The sequence below is a fragment of the Miscanthus floridulus genome, chromosome 18, assembly GCF_019320115.1.
Source record: "Miscanthus floridulus cultivar M001 chromosome 18, ASM1932011v1, whole genome shotgun sequence".
Taxonomy (NCBI): Eukaryota; Viridiplantae; Streptophyta; class Magnoliopsida; order Poales; family Poaceae; genus Miscanthus; species Miscanthus floridulus.
The window spans coordinates 136259411-136277865 of NC_089597.1; the positions used below are offsets into that span (position 1 = coordinate 136259411).

The window sequence follows — 18455 nt, forward strand, 5'->3', positions numbered from 1 at the left end:
GATTCCAGCAGCAATGTGCGGGATATCCAACTAGTTTAAGATATGTGAAAGGTAGTCATTATTTGTGTTGGAATGAATGGCGCGCGCGATCGGGGCTCTCTCTCCCTCTGGTTAATTCTTGGTTGTTGCTATAAAAAGAGAAGAGGAGCCGTCCAGAACCCTATTCATGACACTGCTATATCTGCATGCATGCAGTTCCTGATCCCTATAAAGCAGGGTTATTTTTGGTCGTGGATGGATCGGAGCTAGCGGCCGGCATCTCCGATCCATCTCTCTCCTACCTTTATTGTTTGCAAGCACATAGGTATATAATAGATGCTCAAGGAGGAGGAGGAAGAGGAGGAGAGGAGAGAGAGGCGCTCATCTGTCATGACGACCACGCCGATGTCGGTCCCGGACTACTCCACCGGCGGCGCCATCGTCTCCTGCGCCTCCGTCGCCAAGCTGAAGCCGCAGCGCAACAGCAAGCGACGTCGACACCACTGCTCGTCGCCTGCCGCTTCATCCTCCTCCTCACACAGCAGCAGCAGCACCACCACACAGAAAGAGGAGGAAGACGAGGAGGAGGACATGGCCAAATGCCTCATCCTCCTCGCTCAGGGCCCCGCCGCCGCCGTTGAGCCAGCAAGAGTAATGCCGGCACCGGCACCGGCACTGGTACCCGCCAGCAGGCCAAAGAGCACGAGCCGCAGGTTCTTCGCCGCCGCCGAGGCCGGAGGTGGCTTGTGCGTGTCGTACGAGTGCAAGACGTGCAACAAGTGCTTCCCCTCCTTCCAGGCCCTCGGCGGACACCGCACCAGCCACAACAATGATAAGAAGCAGCAGCAGCAGCAGCCGCGACGGCCGGAGGAGGCGGCTGCTGCTGTCACCACCACGCTTAGCCTGCGCACAGCTGCAGCGGGGACCGACGCAGCAGCTGCAGCGGCGACGAGACCGGCGCACGAGTGCTCGTCATGCGGCGCGGTGTTCGCGTCCGGGCAGGCGCTCGGTGGGCACATGAGGCGCCACCGGCCGCTCACCACCAGCTCGTCGGCCGTAGCGACGCCCGAGAGCGTGGTCACCGCCACGGGGACGGGGGAGCAAGACAGTAGCAAGCTGCTGCAGGAGGGCAACATCAACCTGGAGCTGGACCTCAACCTGCTGCCAGCGCCGTCGACGGAGCAGGAGGTGACATCACCGGCAAAGCCACCATGCCATGAACCAGCAGTTCAGTTGATGCATGCTTTGTCTCGCCACTAGCTAGCTAGCTTCACCGAACCATCATATCCATGGCTGCTGACGTACGCTGACTCCAGTTGACGACATGGGGAGGGACGGAGCCAAGCTAATTTACTACTGTAATTATATTAATTTTTGGAATTTATACATTACTAGCTCTGTCCCCAAAAAAAAACTTTGTTTTTAGTTAGTTTTGTCTTAATTCAAACTATCTAAAGTTTGATCAAATTTATACACCCAAATATTAAGGTATACCTATCTAGTGTCATAAATGTTAGCAAATTTCTCTATAGATTTGGTAAAACTTGACCTAGGACAAAACTAAAACATCCAGTTTTTTTTTGGGACCAAAGGGTGTATTATATTATCCATCCTTTTGTTTGTCTTACTTGTACATGCACTTATTACTGCTTGCTACAGTACAGATGGCAACCAACATTATTGGCATGTTGCCATCTACACTAGTTATTATATATATACACATCACACACAGATCAGACACAGGCATGATAACCCAAACTGATGATATATAAACCAAGCTAACAAACTATCTCCATCAAATACAACTTGCTTACATAATCACTAGTAATTCACAAATCAGTCAAATGTCTCGACCAAAATACAACTTCTTACTGACCAATATTGCCAGCAGGCAACACATTTAGTCACTAGTTACTAGTATATTTGCCGGAAGGAACTGAGGTCACGGCAGTGGGCACCCTTGCTGGTTTTTACTGACCGTTGACGCAGGGTCAGGGAGCATGCATTCTGACCCAGCAGTGCCTCTGGTTAGTTTGGGGTCGTCAGCAGCAGCGGCACATGCAGATGCGTGCACACTCTCTCTGGTTCTCCCCTTGCCCACAGGTTCGGCAGCTCCCCTCTCTTCCATCCAAGTGCGATCAAGGTGCCTGTACCAACAAAACACATCCACGCATACACATCAGCCCAACGCGATGGCCTGCTTGGACGTTCATAATCTACATATATATGAATCCAATAGAGTCTCAAGCTAGCCATGTCCATTACCAAGAGTGAAGGGCACGATGTACAGAAGGGCAGGTTGGCCATGCCCATCCATCAGGTTCAGCGCAACATATGTGATTAAAAGTCCTGATTATGTGGCCACAGAAGAAATAGCCAGTTAATGTCCACAAGGGAAAAGAAAACATGGTTCAATCTTCTGCCTGCTGCGTGGACTAACGCTCATCCACTCAAACCTACCAGAGCCATAGGCCACCATTGCCCATAAAAAGTAACCAGACCGAAAGCCCTTCTTTGCAGCAAAATCGTATCTGAACAGCAAACAATTCAACAGAAACTTATCACCCGAATTCACATGAAATAAAAGCCAGGTTGCGGACTAGACTTACCTTAGCGCGAAAGCAACTAAAAGACCAGGAAGAAGGATATCACCAAAGCCAATGATGCTGTATCCACCCCATGGATCAAACATTCGCGGGATTTTTAGCAGCATGGGCACACCATCCTCGTCAGTCTTGTCGCCACGTGCAACCTATCAGAAGAAACCAAAATGTTATAATCAGCAAATTCAGGATACCATCGACCCACCAAATATCAGAATCCCCTTTCACATGCTTACCACAATCATCACACTCTCATGAAACCACCTCTTGGAGATAAACACCCAGAAGATGTCATACAGGAAGGCACAGCTGAGAAGAACTGAACCCACCTGATCATGGCAACAAGGTAAACAAAACTCGTACCTCAACTATTATCAAGAAAGGCTGTAGCAAGAGAAAGCAGAAAGACAAAAATCAAGAGCGGTTTGAGTACCTTGAGGTTAGGTACTCTGACAATTTGGATGACTGTAACTATCAATGCAATACCCTGAAAGTGCGGAGTCTGGAATCAGTTGATCTCACAACTAAAATGGGAGGCATCGAATACTACAGATGGTGACACTCACCAGAATGTCTTGCCCAATCCAAGCAAAGGGAAGCTGGCGAAAAACAGTCCACAGAACAGCAAATGCAACACAAAATGGGCAAACTGCCAGAGTAAGATGTGAAACAGCTCCAAGGAATGGTACTTTCACAAAAGATTCTGCAGCAGGTTTAAACCATCTGAAAGATTCCACAATTTAGTCAACATTAGTATTTGTTTAGTGGAAAAATTCAGCTTGGCTGTCAAGGGTCTTGAACAGAATGGTTGACTGAAACAAATCCCGAAGACAATCCACTGTACCTTGATAACAGAGCCACCAAGCATGTTTGCAGACCCTGCATAAACAAAAACAAAGGCTTTACCTCAAGAAAGGAAAAGTAGTAAAGGATTAACTCCAACAACAGTTCGCTTAGCGATCAACTAGCAAAGCAGTTTTGGTTCAGTGAACCAACTGCAGACCATCCTGTTAGGCTGTTTCCTTCAGGGTACTTGTACCATGAAATAGAGAGTAAAAGCAACTAATTTGATAACAACATGTATTTCGAAATTATGTTTCCGTAAGTAAACTGATAGTCAGAAATGCACCTCTACACCTCCGATGCAGAAGATTACCACCAGTAGCTCCACAAACCAGTAAGACATCAGTTTGTAAAGCATTACTAAGAAGCATGACGCAACCACCACAAACATTATCGCTGATGCCACGTTGATATCTACCATGCCACTAGAACCTCCGGCCTCAACATTCAGTAGGCTTTCATGGCCATCCTTAACAATAAGTGCATTTGTCAATACATCATTTTTAGTTGAAGCTATATTGGAGCAAGTGTCACAGCGTAGAGATCAGAACCTTGAGGAGCTTCTCTTGTTCAATAACTGCTTCTCTAGCACTCCATGCTGACCAGTAGGAAGCACCAAGCACTGTGCCAACAGCCATAAGCCATAGAAACACCTCTGCAGTGTCGACTACAGGACGATCTGGAGAGTACAGCTGCACAGAAACTAAGGAAGAGACAAGGATAAGTCAGTACATGGTAAGCTATTTCAGATAGAACAAACAACCAAAATACATAAAGGTGAAGGAAGGGGCAGTTAAGTGTTAACACCCTTATGTTCCACATGGAAATTAAAATGCTGGTGATAATGGTGAGTTAACATTTTACCTGCGTTACCATCTGTAAGAAGTGTATGTAAAGCAGAACCCGCATCTTTTGGCAGGAGAACTGCAGGTATATTTATGTCAAGATCGGTTTCATTCTTTTCACAGACCATCTTGTACAATTCTGTAGAGTAAATGCATGATAGAATTAGTGAAACCAAATACTGATACAAAGATGTTTTTAATATCCTAAATACGTAATGCAAGGTGATGTTGAAGGAACATGGCTAGGATGATACATAACATTTTTTACAAGAAGCAATGCCACAAGTCATAGATAGGGAAACAAGACAACGCTGAACGCACCGTGGACATGGTTTATGATTACTATAGCAGAAGCACCAGCAGCTTCAGCAAACTTTGCTTTCTTTGTGAATTTGCACTTGCCCCTTTGAACCAAAAGAACATCTCCAGAAACCTAGAACGAGGATGAAGCATTTAGTGGACGGAATCATTGGGCAGTTGGAAGACAGGCTGCAATAACTTGAAGTTGTGGTTGGATAAAAAAAACCACCTTGTGTTTTGGACGAGAGCAGCAGTCCATAGGGTCTGCCAACGTGAGTTTAGTTCGGTTTGCGTGCTTCTCCTTGGAGACGATTTTTGGACCAAAGCGAGCACCAACACCAACAAACTCGCCATCCTCTTTGCCATTGACCCAGCTTTGCACTTTTACCTTGACAAGTAGCAGGAAGAAATCGAAAATCTATTTCAGTACTAAACTGAAGTGGTGGGTGCAGCTGCTTTAATTAGGTGTGGGTTGGGGTTGGGGAAAGACGAAGACTTTCTCATCTTACCAGGATGAAATCGTTGGAGCATCCAGGGATCTTGGGTGCTTCGTCGTCGTGGTGGACGATATCACCGCCGGCAGCTGCCCCCGCCAGCGCCGACACCGTGAGCAGCGCCAAGACCGCCGCGGCGGCCATCTCCTCTCCCTCTCTCAAACCACCCCCAAGAGCAAGAGCAAGAAGCCTGCTTTGACCCTCGCCGGAAATGGAAGGGGATGGAGACGACGGACGACGGACGACGGACGGTGACAGGGGAATCGCCGAATCGCCACCTGCCCCGCCCAGTGCCCTCCTCCGTTTGGGATTCGGGGTGGTGGTGGGTTGGGTTGACTCGCTTTCCTTCTTTTTGGGTAAGTCCAAAATCCAAAATTTTTCAAGATTCTTCGTCACATCAAATTTTATGGTATATATATGGAGCATTAAATGTAGATAAAAAGAATAATTAATTATATAGTTTGTCTATAATTAGCGAGACAAATCTTTTAAACCTAAATAGTCTATAATTAAACAATTTTTATCAAATATAAATGAAAGTACTACAGTATCCAAAGCTAAAAATTTTCACATCTAAACGGGCCTAAGATCGGGTTCCTTCTACTCCACGGTCTATCACCACTCCACCACTGTCTCTCTCTGTCTGTGTCTTGTTCACTCCAACCTCAGTCTTTCTCATCTCCCATCTCCTGTTTTTACCAATGATAAATTATCATGATAACAGACATAAAAAAATACCTGATGTCTGTCGCTGTCTCTATTCACTCCTTCTGTTTTTACCAATAATAAATTATGAGTGTACGTATGTCTTCTAGCTTGATGGCTCTGTCTGTGGCATCCGCGTCCCCATAGCCGTTGGTGGGATGGAGGACCCACCGGCCGTGGACCCTAGACACGTGTTCCGATGAGGACGTCGTCGCGACGTGTTCGTCTGCTGGCGGGAGCTCAACGCGGGGGGCACGGGCACTGACGAATGGATTCAGCAGCGTCACGGATGCCGCCTCATCCATGAGCGCCAGCCACCCATACGAGGAGCCGCACGCCACCTTGTCGCGCACGTCGGGCAGCGTCTTGGACAAGACCTTCTTCTCCGGGACGCAGTAGAAGCCGACGCGGTCCGAGTCGGGGTCGAACGGGAGCAGCAGGAGCGGCCTGAAGGTCGCGAACGGGACAGCGGCGCGCCATGAGGAACAAGCGGATCGGAAGGACGCCGCGTCGTGGCCTGACACGAGACGCTGTCCAATGGACTCGATGAGATCCTCTAGCAGGCCGGATCACCAGTCCGAGAGAGGTAGGGACCTTCTCTTGGGATTGGGAGGCTGAGCCATGAAAGACAGATGACATCAACTATGGTTCACGCAAGAAACATCAAGCGAGGGTGATGGAACACGTGAGCGTGAAACCAAATAAAAGGAGAAAAAAGTTGTCCCTTTTGCAAATGCAAAGATGAGAAGTAACTAAATTTAGGCAGATTTGGCAAGGTTATTAGAAATGCAAAGAGGTTCCTTTTGTCTTAATTCTCTTTTCTTTTGTGTTAATTCTCTTTTCTTTTGCTCGTTGTCATGTATGCTGGTGCATGCAAACATGCAATGTGTATATGGATAGCACAATAATTTTCTACTTCCTATTTTACCGTGATTCCTCTATCACATGACAGGCAATATTCAATCAAGGAGAATGGCACGATCAATCAGTAATTAAGATATCGTGGGATCGCAGGCGTGGGCAGACAGACGAACCAAAATAAATGTTGTACCAAAAAATATCCACACTTTGTTCTTTTTAGTTGTAGGAGATGAATACATCACATACGCCCCTTACCTTTATTGTCGTTTTTTCTGCTTTACTATCTTTTCTGGATACATATGATCAAGATCAAATAAATATTTCTTCCACTCACACATGCTTTATGCTTAACAATATAATAACCAGACTTTATAACCTTTGATGACTCTGGCCTTGTTTAAGGGAGATTCAGGCAGCTTTTGCATCCCCAGGAAGCTCGAAAAGCTATAAGCTCCCCAACTAGGGTAGCTTCTTCTTCGAGCTAATAAAAGCTTCAAAAACTGCACTTTATACAAAAGCAGAGAAATTCTAGTCCTTGGGGGAGCTTCTTCTAGCTTTTACTTCTCCAAAAAGCTAGAAATAAGCTCTCACGAACAGGGTAGTTTGTTCAAGTTAACAAAAGCTGCATTTTGTACCAAAAGCAAAGAAACTCCTTCAGAGCAGCTTCCCGAGCTTTTTCAGAAGGTACTTTTAGAAAAGCTACACCTTACTATCACCTCTTAACTATTTAGTTTGGAAACGTTAAATTTACATGCATTTGCAGATTTTTATTATTTGTCTTCAAGGACCATTATATTCTATGTAATTTCACATATGTGTTGGATTTTATAATAAATGCATTGTATAATAATAATAATACAAAGCATTTCATAAGTTGAAGGTTAAAATCCATTTTGTATAATTTTTCCAATCAAAATACACGTTACATTTTACCTAGGACAGAGGAGACACGGAACATGGGGAGTATACAAGCAAATTGCTTTGTTGGGTATATATGCACCGATACCCTACCGGTACCTTTGAAAAAGAGTCACCGATGTAACACCCTAGGTGTTAGCCTTGCATAACTTGACTTGCATAGCATAAGCATGAGCATCAAGCATTCATAAACAAGCATTTACAATTGAAACATTGGATTGAAACATATGCAACATTTGCTTGTTATTGCATGTTTCCTTGTACATATGCAAATGATCATGAGTGTAAACATGTACTTGGTGGATGTGAGTCACAAAAACATTTAACAACACATGGGTTAGCAAATAGGACATTGTTCATGAAGGTCACCTTTCATGACCAAACACTTAAGTAAGATTTCATGCGTTAACCTAGATAGCACTACTCTGATGATGAAAATGTATCTGTGAACTTTATGTAATATGTGGCATATATCTGTGAACTAAGATCGACTACAACAATTTAAAGAGCCATCTACGACCAACACCCCCATAGCAAAGACGACATAGCTAGTGGGGGAATATATTCATGCATGCATGTGTATATGCTCATCGCAAAATATAATAATGTAATATATAAATGCACTGTGATGCTCATCATCGAAAAACAAATTAAATCAACTTTTTATTCGCTACTATTTGTTGGCCAGAAAATTAGGGTATAAGGAGAGCATATATGTATCTAGGGCGGCTATGGATTACTCAAGATACTTAATTACTCCCTACATTTCAAATTATAAGTCTAGAAAGTCAAAGCATCTCAAGTTTGACCAAAATTATAAAAAGAATTACAAAGATTTTATGACATCAAATAGGTGTACTTTAAAAATATAGTTAATGAAGAATCTAATGATACTTAGTTGATATCCTAAATATTATTATTTTATTATATAAATTTGGTCAAACTTAGATATTTTGACTCTCCAAAAAAATGAAATAAAAAGTTATAGTGAACAAAATAGGTATCGATACATGTGCTATTCTACACCCTAGGTAATATTTTAAACCAAACTGTTATACTGAACAAAATTTAGTAGTATTTATTAGTCACGTGTCAATAAACGCGGTTCAGTAGTACTCAATATTTTATTGTTAGTTTTGGCTACTAGATGGATAATAATATTCTATACACCTAGGGTGTAGAATAACACTATCGTATGCATAGATTATTAAATGTTTTTATTAAGAGTGAAGGTAGTGTAGTTATTGGTGATGACAAAAAGTTTTAGATCAACCCTAGAAGACAAGTTATCTACGAACTCATAAAGTCAAAATAGTAGTTCCCAACATAACATAGTGTCAACAGTTGATAAGTACGGAGTAGACATATAAAATCCTAGAAGGGGTGCTTGTGAGAAGGTAATTTTTATATACGTTATCTGATAATTTGTCATTGGTAAACAAAAATAGGAAATTTAGAGAGACTGAGACGGGAGTGAATAGAGACACTAACACATAGAAGGTAAGCATGCATATACTCCTATTTGTTTAATACATGCATGCATGTAGAGTACATGTATGCGCAAGCATGCATATACTCCTATTTGTTTAATACATGCATGCATGTAGAGTACATGTATGTACTAGTACTAGCTAGCAGTAGCAAGCTACCTGTACATGCATGCATGGTGTTGGATGGATCGATCGGAAGCTGCTGCTGTTACTGTAAGCTCGCTCCGATCCGATCGGCCGTCATCTATAATATCTCAGCACGGTTTTCCGTCGGGTGCATGAGCTAGACAGAGATCGATCGAGAGCAGCAGCAGCTGGTACTGTGTCCGGCCGGCTGGCCGGCGATCCATCATCAATCAATCCGTCCGTCGTCGGCGGAGGTACGGTACCACGCCGATCGCGTGGTCATGGTCATCATTTTCATTTTCATTTTCATACGGAATACATGCATATACACATGCCATACATCTTTATTGGTCCATGGTTTTTTTTTCAAAAGTTTGTAATTTTTTTCTCATGTATTAGATAGATAGATAGAAGAATACTCCATCAGATCCAAAATTACACATACACTAGAAAACCATAGGCGTGGCGGCGTTGCCGCGACAGCTAGGGCTGTTCCAGTAGAGAACCTGCGAGTAGTATTGGCGGTGGCCATGTATCGAGATGGAAAATATAACATATGACTTATTGGTAGTGGCCTTATCTCCAATTGATAGGTCACCGTTCGAGAGCCAAATGCCGACTGAAATAGTGGATTGCCGATCGTGCTGCAAAGATACCAACAGTTCCTGCTTGATCGTTCGGGAGCCAAATTGCTTGATGTTTAATTTTCTATATAATTTTTTATCAAACTTGAGATGCTTGAGCTCTCAAAAATTTTTTGAATGACTTATAATTTGAAATGGAGGGAGTACTTATTCATTTGGTTTTGTCCCTTTTCAGATTATGTAGTGAAATAGAATCGATAATCGCTAATAAGTGATATGCTCAGGTCATGGCACAACCTAAATTGATATTTTCTATTTCGAATTGGATGCTTTGCTGAAATATGCATTTTTCGATCTTGCAAAAATAAAATTGGCTACAGGAACATCGATCACTATGAGAAATGAATTTTGTGAAGCACTGAAGCTATGCTACCCTAATGAAGTAGCATCAAAATCAAAGAACATTTCGATTTTCACCTAGCTGATGGTAAGGATCATGTCTATTTCTAAATAAGCACTTCACTCCTTCCTTCAAACTGAATCGAGGCAGCAACAATTTATAATTCTGAGCTGAAATAGGTATAAAAAAAAAGAAATTAAATGAACATGTCTATGAGTATGTTGTTTACAACGTTAATCATTGTGATGTTGTTAATATCCAACGTAATTAATAGCTATTTTAAATGAAACTTACATATAAAAGTAACAACAGTGAAAGCATCTAGGTCCCTAGTTGGGTTTCGGTGATTAATGACAATACATGATTACTATGACTAACGTGTGTTTTACAGAGGCAATTAAGTTAGGTCATGAAAATGGAGATCGATTGGGCTATCATGGTGGTCATGCCCCTACGATGGAAATCATTTCGGTTTTCAAAGGATGGACGACAAGGTTAAGGATGGACTAGTTCTAAGTGTTGTTTGATGTTGAAGAGACACTTAGAGTAGTTTATGACTTTGTTTTTCCTTTGACCGTACTATTAAGGGGATATGGACGGGTAGGTTGACCTAAGTGAGTCTAGTGGGTTAGGTGTGGTGCACACTTGCTAAACCTAGCACTAGGTAGCTCCTAAAAAGCCCTTACATCCGTTGGAGTAAACTTTATTCATGTACGTTCGAAAGTTAGAAGTGATTGGAGGGTCAAATACTGATCGGACACTGGTGCAGAGTCCGATCAGTTCATTTGATTAAGGTGAAGTCATCTGGAAGTGACCGGACGCTGAGAGGTGAAGTGATCGGACGCTGAGGGCCAGTGTCCGGTTGACTCCAGTAAGGTTCCAGAGAGGAAAAATCATGACCGGACGCTGACCAACATCCGGACACACTTTAAACACTGGAGTTCCGGGTGAACTGACCGGCGTGTCCGGTCAACATGACTAGAGCGTCCGGTCACCCCGCAGAGACACATAACGGTTCATTTTTCAGCCCATGTTATAAATACTTCCTCCATTCGTGTGTGGGGGTACTTTTGCTCATTTCAACAACTGAAAAACACCTTTAAGAATGCCAACAAGAGCAATGTCCTAGTGAGGTGATTGAGATTTGAGAATCCCAAAAAGAGCCCTCATTAGTAAGATCAAGAGTAGCAAAGTATGTATCCACCCTTCTCATTAGGCTTGTTGTGGTTAAGTGAGAGTTCGTGCTTGTTACTCTTAGTGATCGTCATCACCTAGACGGCTTGGTGGTAATTGGGAGCTTGGTGATCATCCGGTGGAGCTTGTGCATGACCCAACTTAAGTTGTGAGTGGTTGTGGGTGATTCACTGTGACAGAGTGTCGAAGAATCAACCCGTAGAGAGCACATGATCCTTGCGCGGATCAAGGGAGAGCTACACCCTTGCGCGGGTGCTCCAACGAGGATTAGTGGGGAGTGGCGACTCTCCGATATCTCGGCAAAACATCGCCGCGTTCCTCCTTCTCTCGTTACTTTGAGCATTTACTTTGAACATTTACTTTGAGCAATTCAATACTTGTCTTTATATTCATAGAATTGCCATGCTAGAGTAGGATTGGAACTTAGGTTACAAGACTTTTTGTGCGATAGAACTTTAGAAACAATTTCTAGGCACAAGGTGTTAATTGGGCTAACAATATGATTTAATTATTGCAAAGAAATTTAGAATTAGCCCAATTCACCCCTCTCTTGGGCATCTTGATCCTTTCAATTAGTATCAGAGTCTCGTGCTCACATATTTAGGCTTAACCGCCTAGAGAAAGATGTCTCACGGGGATGGACCTCCTTCTATCTTTGAGGGGGATGATTTTCCATATTGGAAAATTCGCATGGAGGTGTACTTAGAAGCTCTAGATGTTGGAATACTTAGAGCCGCCTCACATGGCTTCCCAAAACCTCAGGATGCTACACACCTATAAGGCGATGAGGTAAATTATGAGAAATGGAATGTAAAGGCTCGAAACACCATCTTTAGAGGCCTTTGCAAAGATGTGTTTAACCGGGTGATGAACCACAAAGACGCCCATGCACTATAGTCGGACGTTTGTGCGCTCTAAGAGGGAACAAAGAGTGAGCGTGAGGAACGCTATCATCTTGTCATGAAAAAGCTTAACTCTTTTGAGATGCTTCCTAAAGAATGTGCTAATGAAATATACTCACGCTTGAATGTTCTTGTAGAGGAAGTCAATGGGCTTGGACTCACTTAAATACAACCATCCGATGTTGTAAGAAAGATCTTAAGTGTCCTCTCCATTGATAAATATGGGCATATTGTGAATGTGCTTCATCAAGGTGATCTTTCCACCACTACACCGACACAAATCTTGGGAAAGATCAATGCTCATGAGATGTATATGCATATCACACCACAAGATGGCTCATCGTCTACCAAGAAGAAAGACAAGGACTTAGCATTCAAAGCTAGTCAAGAGAAGGGCAAAGCAAGACTTGAGTATGAGAGCTCAAGTGATGATGAAGTTGATGATGCAAGTCTTGCACTCATGGTGAGAAAAACCGCCAAGATGCTAAAGAAGCTCAACAAGAGTGGCATCAAGTTCGATGGCAAGAAGAAGAAGTTCTTCACTAGCTCTAGAAGGAAACCAATCTCTGAGATAGATTGCTACAATTGTGAAGAACTTGGTCATCTAGCACACCAATGCACCAAGCCCAAGAAAGACAAGTTCAAAAACAAGTACAAGGGCAAGAAAGATGACTCAAGTAATGAAGAAGAAGATGAGAAGAAGAAAAACAAGCCATACAAGAGAAGAGATGGCAAGAAGAAGGACTTCCACAAGAAGAAGACGAGTGAAAAGGCATACATCGTCGGTGATTGACTGACGAACATTGATTCATCTAGTGGCTCATCCAATGATGATAGTGACAACGAGAAGGTGGACGCAATTATTATTGACTCTTCATCATCTTCACCGCCACCATCATCATCATCCTCTACACACCTATGTCTTATGGCCAAGGGTGAACGCAAGGTATCAAATGATGATGATAGTAATGGTGATGAACTTACTAGTAATGATGATAGCGATAGTGATGATGATGAATATGAATCACCTTCTTAAGATGATCTTGCTAGATTGCTAAAACAATACACTAAGATCATTATAAAGACTAGAGCTAAGAATGAAAAGCTAGAAGCTAAGAATGATTCACTTTTAGCAAAATGTGATATGGCAGAAAAGACTAGTATTGAGCTTAGAGAAGCAAATGATGTTATATCATCCAAACTCAAGGAGCTCAAATCTTCTAAAAAAGAGCTTAGAGATAAACATGATAAACTTGAGAGGATACACAATGAGCTCATCACTAGCCATAACAAGCTAAAATAAGAATTATGCTCACTTTATTCTGGTCAAGTCTACCTATCACCCTCATAATTATGCTGATATCTATTTTCAACAAGTGGTACGTCTCCATGGTGTACCCAAATCTATTGTGTTAGATAGAGGACCGCAATTCACGGCTCACTTTTGGGAGTGCTTACATCAGAATCTTAGCACTCATCTAATTCGCAGTTCTGCTTATCATCCGCAAACATTAGGACAGACTGAGCGTGTTAATCAAATTCTTGAAGACATGCTTAGAGCTTGTCTTATCTCTTGCAAAGGCTCTTGGGAGGAATGGTTGCCTCTCGCTGAATTCTCTTATAACAACAGTTATCAAGAGAGTATCAAAATGGCTCCTTTTAAAGCTCTTTATGGCCACAAGTGTAGGACTCCTTTCAACTAGGTGGAACCCGGAGAAAGAAGATTCTATGGTATTGATTTTGTAAAAGAAGTCGAAGAGCAAGTCCAAACTATATAGAAAAATATGACTGCCGCTCAGGCTAGACAAAAGAGCTACGCTGATAAGAGAAGAAAACCTATTGAGTTTGAAGTAGGTGACCATGTTTATCTAAAGGTATCCCCTATAAAAGGAGTAAAACGGTTTGGAATCAAAAGGAAGCTTGAGCCTCGATATGTTGGACCTTACCGCATTATCAAGAAAAGTGGAAGAGTAGCCTATAAACTCGATCTACCACGTGAAATGGGAGCTATATTCCCGATATTCCATGTGTCTCAGCTGAAGAAGTGTCTCCGTATTCCCGAGGAAAGAATAGCAACGAGGAGAATCAACTTGAAATCTGATCTTTCTTATGAGGAGAAGCCCGTGCGAGTCCTGGATACTCAAGAAAGGGTGACTCAAAGGCGAGTAGTTAAGTTATACAAGGTAGTTTGGAGTAATCATAGTGATCAGGATACAACATGGGAGCGGGAAGATTATTTAAAGGAAAATTACCCAGCTTTCTATACTGATTGGTACGCTTTCCAAATCTCGGGATGAGATTTTTTTTCTAAGGGAGAGGGCTGTAACACCCTAGGTGTTTGGCTTCCACAAAATTTCAATTCATTTCATAAACATGTGCATCGTCTATCTCATCATGCCATTGTCACTGAAACATGCATATGCAACATTCGCAATTATGTTTGTTTTATACTTGATTGCTTGTGAATGGTAGTAGTGAAACATGTGAATGCAACATGAGTTTCTCATACCTTGAAACATGGCAACATGGTAGTAATATGACAAGTTTAAAATTGCAACCAAGTCATGAAACATGTGAAACATGGAATTGCAACATTAGAGTGAAATTGATTGTTTTGGTTGCTTCATCACATGTGATCATTAGAAGTTGGGGTAGCACTTGTGTAGAGTGGTTAATCATGGTCTAATACACCTTAACTACACTTATGGTAATTGATGGGACATTGTTTATGTGGATCAAAATGACAAAAATACCCTCTAGTGGAGGTTTGACTTAGAATGACTTATAAAGTGCCACTATTTGACTAATTCAAAAGACCAACCTAGAGACCTTTCATGGCTATGCACCCTTTACCAAAGTTGTAGCCAATTTATCAAGGAACAAAAGTTGTTTTATGATCAACTCATGAAAATGGCTAGAACATGTTCAAACAAGGCCCACAAGTCATATTTCCCTGCTGATTTCATACTTAGAAATTTTGCTAAGTCATAAGTCCAGTTTCAGTTGGATCAAGCCAACTTTGGCTTGATGTAACTTCTGATCCATGGCGAATTAGACAATGATCCTTGAATAGAAGTTGGAGATGGAAGGTAGGCCTACAATTTTCATGTACACAGTTTTTGCGATGGATCAACGGTTTAGCCGTTTTAACGCGTCGAAGTTGCCCTGTCAGGCTGATCGCGTTAACTGAATGCGAGCTGCAGTAATTGACAACATTCAGAAAACGAGCGCTGCATGGGTGACACTCGTCGCCGGTCTCCTGCTCGCACTGCCATGCACCGCGGACGCCCTGGCATGGCTGGCCATGACTTGAGCACCCCCTCGCGCCTATCAACCACTCGCCAGTTCAATTTCCATTTCCTCGGCTTCCTTCGCTCGCCCGTAGCTCCGCAGCAACCGCCGCAGCGACTTCAACGAGCTCATGCTTGCTCGCCATTACAAAAACACATCGGCCAGCTCGTCCCTAGCTTCACCGTGATCTCCTCTACCTCCTCCACCTTTCAATCGTGTCGTTTGAGGCTTGGTAAGGGCGTATTCGCCATTTCCTCCACCGCCGCCATGGCAGGACCTCGCCGGAGTTGGCGCTCCACACGGCCAATTGCCACCGCGGCCTTCCCATCCCCTCCACTTTGCTTGGTTAGCTTGGTAGTGAACTCTAGAAGCTCGTACCGAGCTTAGCCGCACCCTACGGGGTCGGGCCTCGCCGGAGCCGGCCAAACCGTGGTCATGCACCGCCATGGCTGTCGCCACTCCCTCTAGCCGCTGCAATCATTATAATAGATGGTTCCACTAGGTGCGCACGAGTGAGGTGAACACATTGGCACTGATGGCCTCGCCGGAGCTGTCACCGGCGATGAGTTACGCCGTCGTCCCTTCTTCCTCCCCTGTCTGTCTCACTGACTCGCGGGACCCGCTCATCAGTCGCCGAGCTGAGGCGGGAGCCTGACCTAGGCCACGCTGCTTCTGGGCCGCGCTGGCATTTGCTGGCGCATGTGTTGTGGGCCGCCGTGTTCTTTCGGGCTGGCCCAGCAGTAGGGTTAGGGTTTCAAATTTGTTTTGTTTTATTCTTTTTCACAGATTTGAGTACATATTCAAAAATGTGTATCTCCTAGTTGGTAGATCCAAATGATGTGGTTCCAATTTTATTGAGTTCCTGGTAATGTCTAGTTTATATTAAAAATATAATTTATGCCATGTTCTGTTATGAAAAATGGAGTTGCTAATTATCTCTTTTAATCATGTGGAAAATAGGGGTAATTATATCTTTTCTGTGTAGCTCCTAATGGCATGAAATTTTTATGGTGTACTGCTCATATCATGAGCAGCCTATAGTTAAATTTTCATACATTTTGGACACTGTTTGTAGGAGTTAGGAAATTCTCTTGTTTGCATGGATCGACTTGTGTGAATTTTCATAATTTTTCTATAGATCCAGTAAAGGTAAAATTTGGTGAGTGCTATTCTTATGCTAGAATGATACTAGGAAAAATGAGAAATCTATTGCTTGACACTTTTCAATAGGGTTTCCTAATTATGCTAGAAATAGCCCTGCCATCTGTTATTTTTGATACAGCAAGTTCTGCTTGTCCAATTGCTTTGAAATTTTTATGGTAGTCTATGTGAAGCATGAGATAGCTACTATAATTTTTGTAGATTTTTCTGAATAGTTTTACTATATATTGCTTTAATCACCTAATTAACTAAATAAATTAGAAAAGGGCATTAAATAATCTAATTAGAAGTTGACACTATACTTTCTGATGTTCCTCTGGTATGTGCAACAAGTTGGTAAACTTGGTTTGGTCCAATTATGCTTTTGCATCATCACTAAATAATTAATTTAGTAAACCTGTCATTTCTGGACAGATTCTAGGTTTACTTGAATTCGATTTGGTTAACGTAAGAATCATGCTTCGATGTTTACAAATGATTTGTAGAGAATTTCATAAGCTTTCTAGAATGTCCTCTTGCAAGTCATTTGGATTTGTAGAATTCTTGTTGTGATTGAATTAAGGAACTGCTCGTTTGCATATAAAACTTTGACTGTTAATTTAAGTATGCCTTTACTATTCCTAAGCTTGTGGTAATATTCCTAGGTGTTAGGCCTTTAACTGAAGATGAGCATCTTTATCTTAGGTTATGTAAGTTAGGTAAGTTGATCTTGTTCTTCAAGTTAAGTTAGATACATGTTTTAAAGTGATTTGAATAGAGCTATTCTTAATCGGTAAACGAGTGTCCAGTGATGTTTTCGTTAAAACACTTACTGTGATCCATTCATCATGAGCATTATGTCATTCCTTATGTATCCATGATATTTATCTTGTGCATCGGCATGCAATAGGTGTACCGGAAGGTGTGACACTGCTGGAATTCGAGGAACTGAGCGGGGAGCAGCAGCAGCCAACACCGAAGGTTCAGGAGGTGTAGCCCTCGGGAGAAGTGCCAGACAAGGTCGCCGTTGAGTGCCCGAAGCACCATCCGTGCAACTTTGTGAAAGGCAAGCCCCGGAGCATATTAAGCCTCCTAATTTTCGAAATGCAGTTAAAGTATTATTGTTACATATATATATATATTGTTGCATTAAGTTTAGGTGTTGGATGCAAACACTTGCTGCATTGGTTATCCAATCCTTGTCCAGATATTGATACCCTGAATCCTATGTAGCTTTGGTTCGTATATTGCTTAGCCCTGCTTAAACGTGGTAGAAGTCAGGTGATTTCCTGTCACCTACGCGATATAGGAGTATACATATGGCACGGTTGGCTATAATTGCTATCGTGAAAAAGAACCTGTCTTAACTTGAAATGAAGATCGGACGGAGGCTTGTCAATTTGCAGTGACTCTGTCTGTGTCGTTTAAGGACTGAATCTTGGAGTTGTTCCTATTCATGTTGAACGCATGCCTCTCTCTTAGTTGGCCGTGTCCGATGACCGACCATGAAGCCGAGTAGCTCACCTTAGGCCGGGAGTCGATAAGTATAAAGTGCGCCTCGGAAGGGAGCCGTAGGCATGAGTCCAAGGGCAGGTAATTTAAAAGTCCTGATCGTCCTGGCAGAAGGGTAATCCCTGAGAGTGTTGGCGCTGATCGAACCTACGAATTTAGTTCCTGAGTTGTCCCAAAGGTGACCCATAGCTACCCTTGCAAAGTATGCCAGGGTGAGAGTTAGGAATACCCCCTCAGCTGAGTTGTAATTCGATTCGAGTCGCTGTCT

The 18455-nt window shown here is 42.7% G+C and overlaps 2 protein-coding genes across 2 annotated transcripts; one reads left to right on the forward strand and one right to left on the reverse strand.

The window, feature by feature from the left end:
* Window positions 1–256: 256 nt before the first annotated feature.
* On the forward strand, window positions 257–1535 carry LOC136520499 (zinc finger protein ZAT5-like). The gene has a single exon (XM_066514041.1). It carries the CDS (start codon window positions 316–318, stop codon window positions 1237–1239), a length of 924 nt encoding a protein of 307 aa, XP_066370138.1. The 5' UTR covers window positions 257–315; the 3' UTR covers window positions 1240–1535.
* A 193-nt stretch (window positions 1536–1728) lies between these two features.
* Window positions 1729–5388, reverse strand: LOC136520498 (signal peptide peptidase-like 5). Its single transcript, XM_066514040.1, has 14 exons — window positions 5080–5388; window positions 4800–4958; window positions 4592–4703; window positions 4290–4409; window positions 3977–4128; window positions 3712–3894; window positions 3427–3461; window positions 3149–3305; window positions 3016–3069; window positions 2819–2911; window positions 2589–2731; window positions 2440–2510; window positions 2245–2328; window positions 1729–2126 (listed from the first exon to the last, which is right to left on the reverse strand). Exons 1-14 carry the CDS (start codon window positions 5206–5208, stop codon window positions 2008–2010), a joined length of 1611 nt encoding a protein of 536 aa, XP_066370137.1. The 5' UTR covers window positions 5209–5388; the 3' UTR covers window positions 1729–2007.
* Between the last annotated feature and the right edge of the window lie 13067 nt (window positions 5389–18455).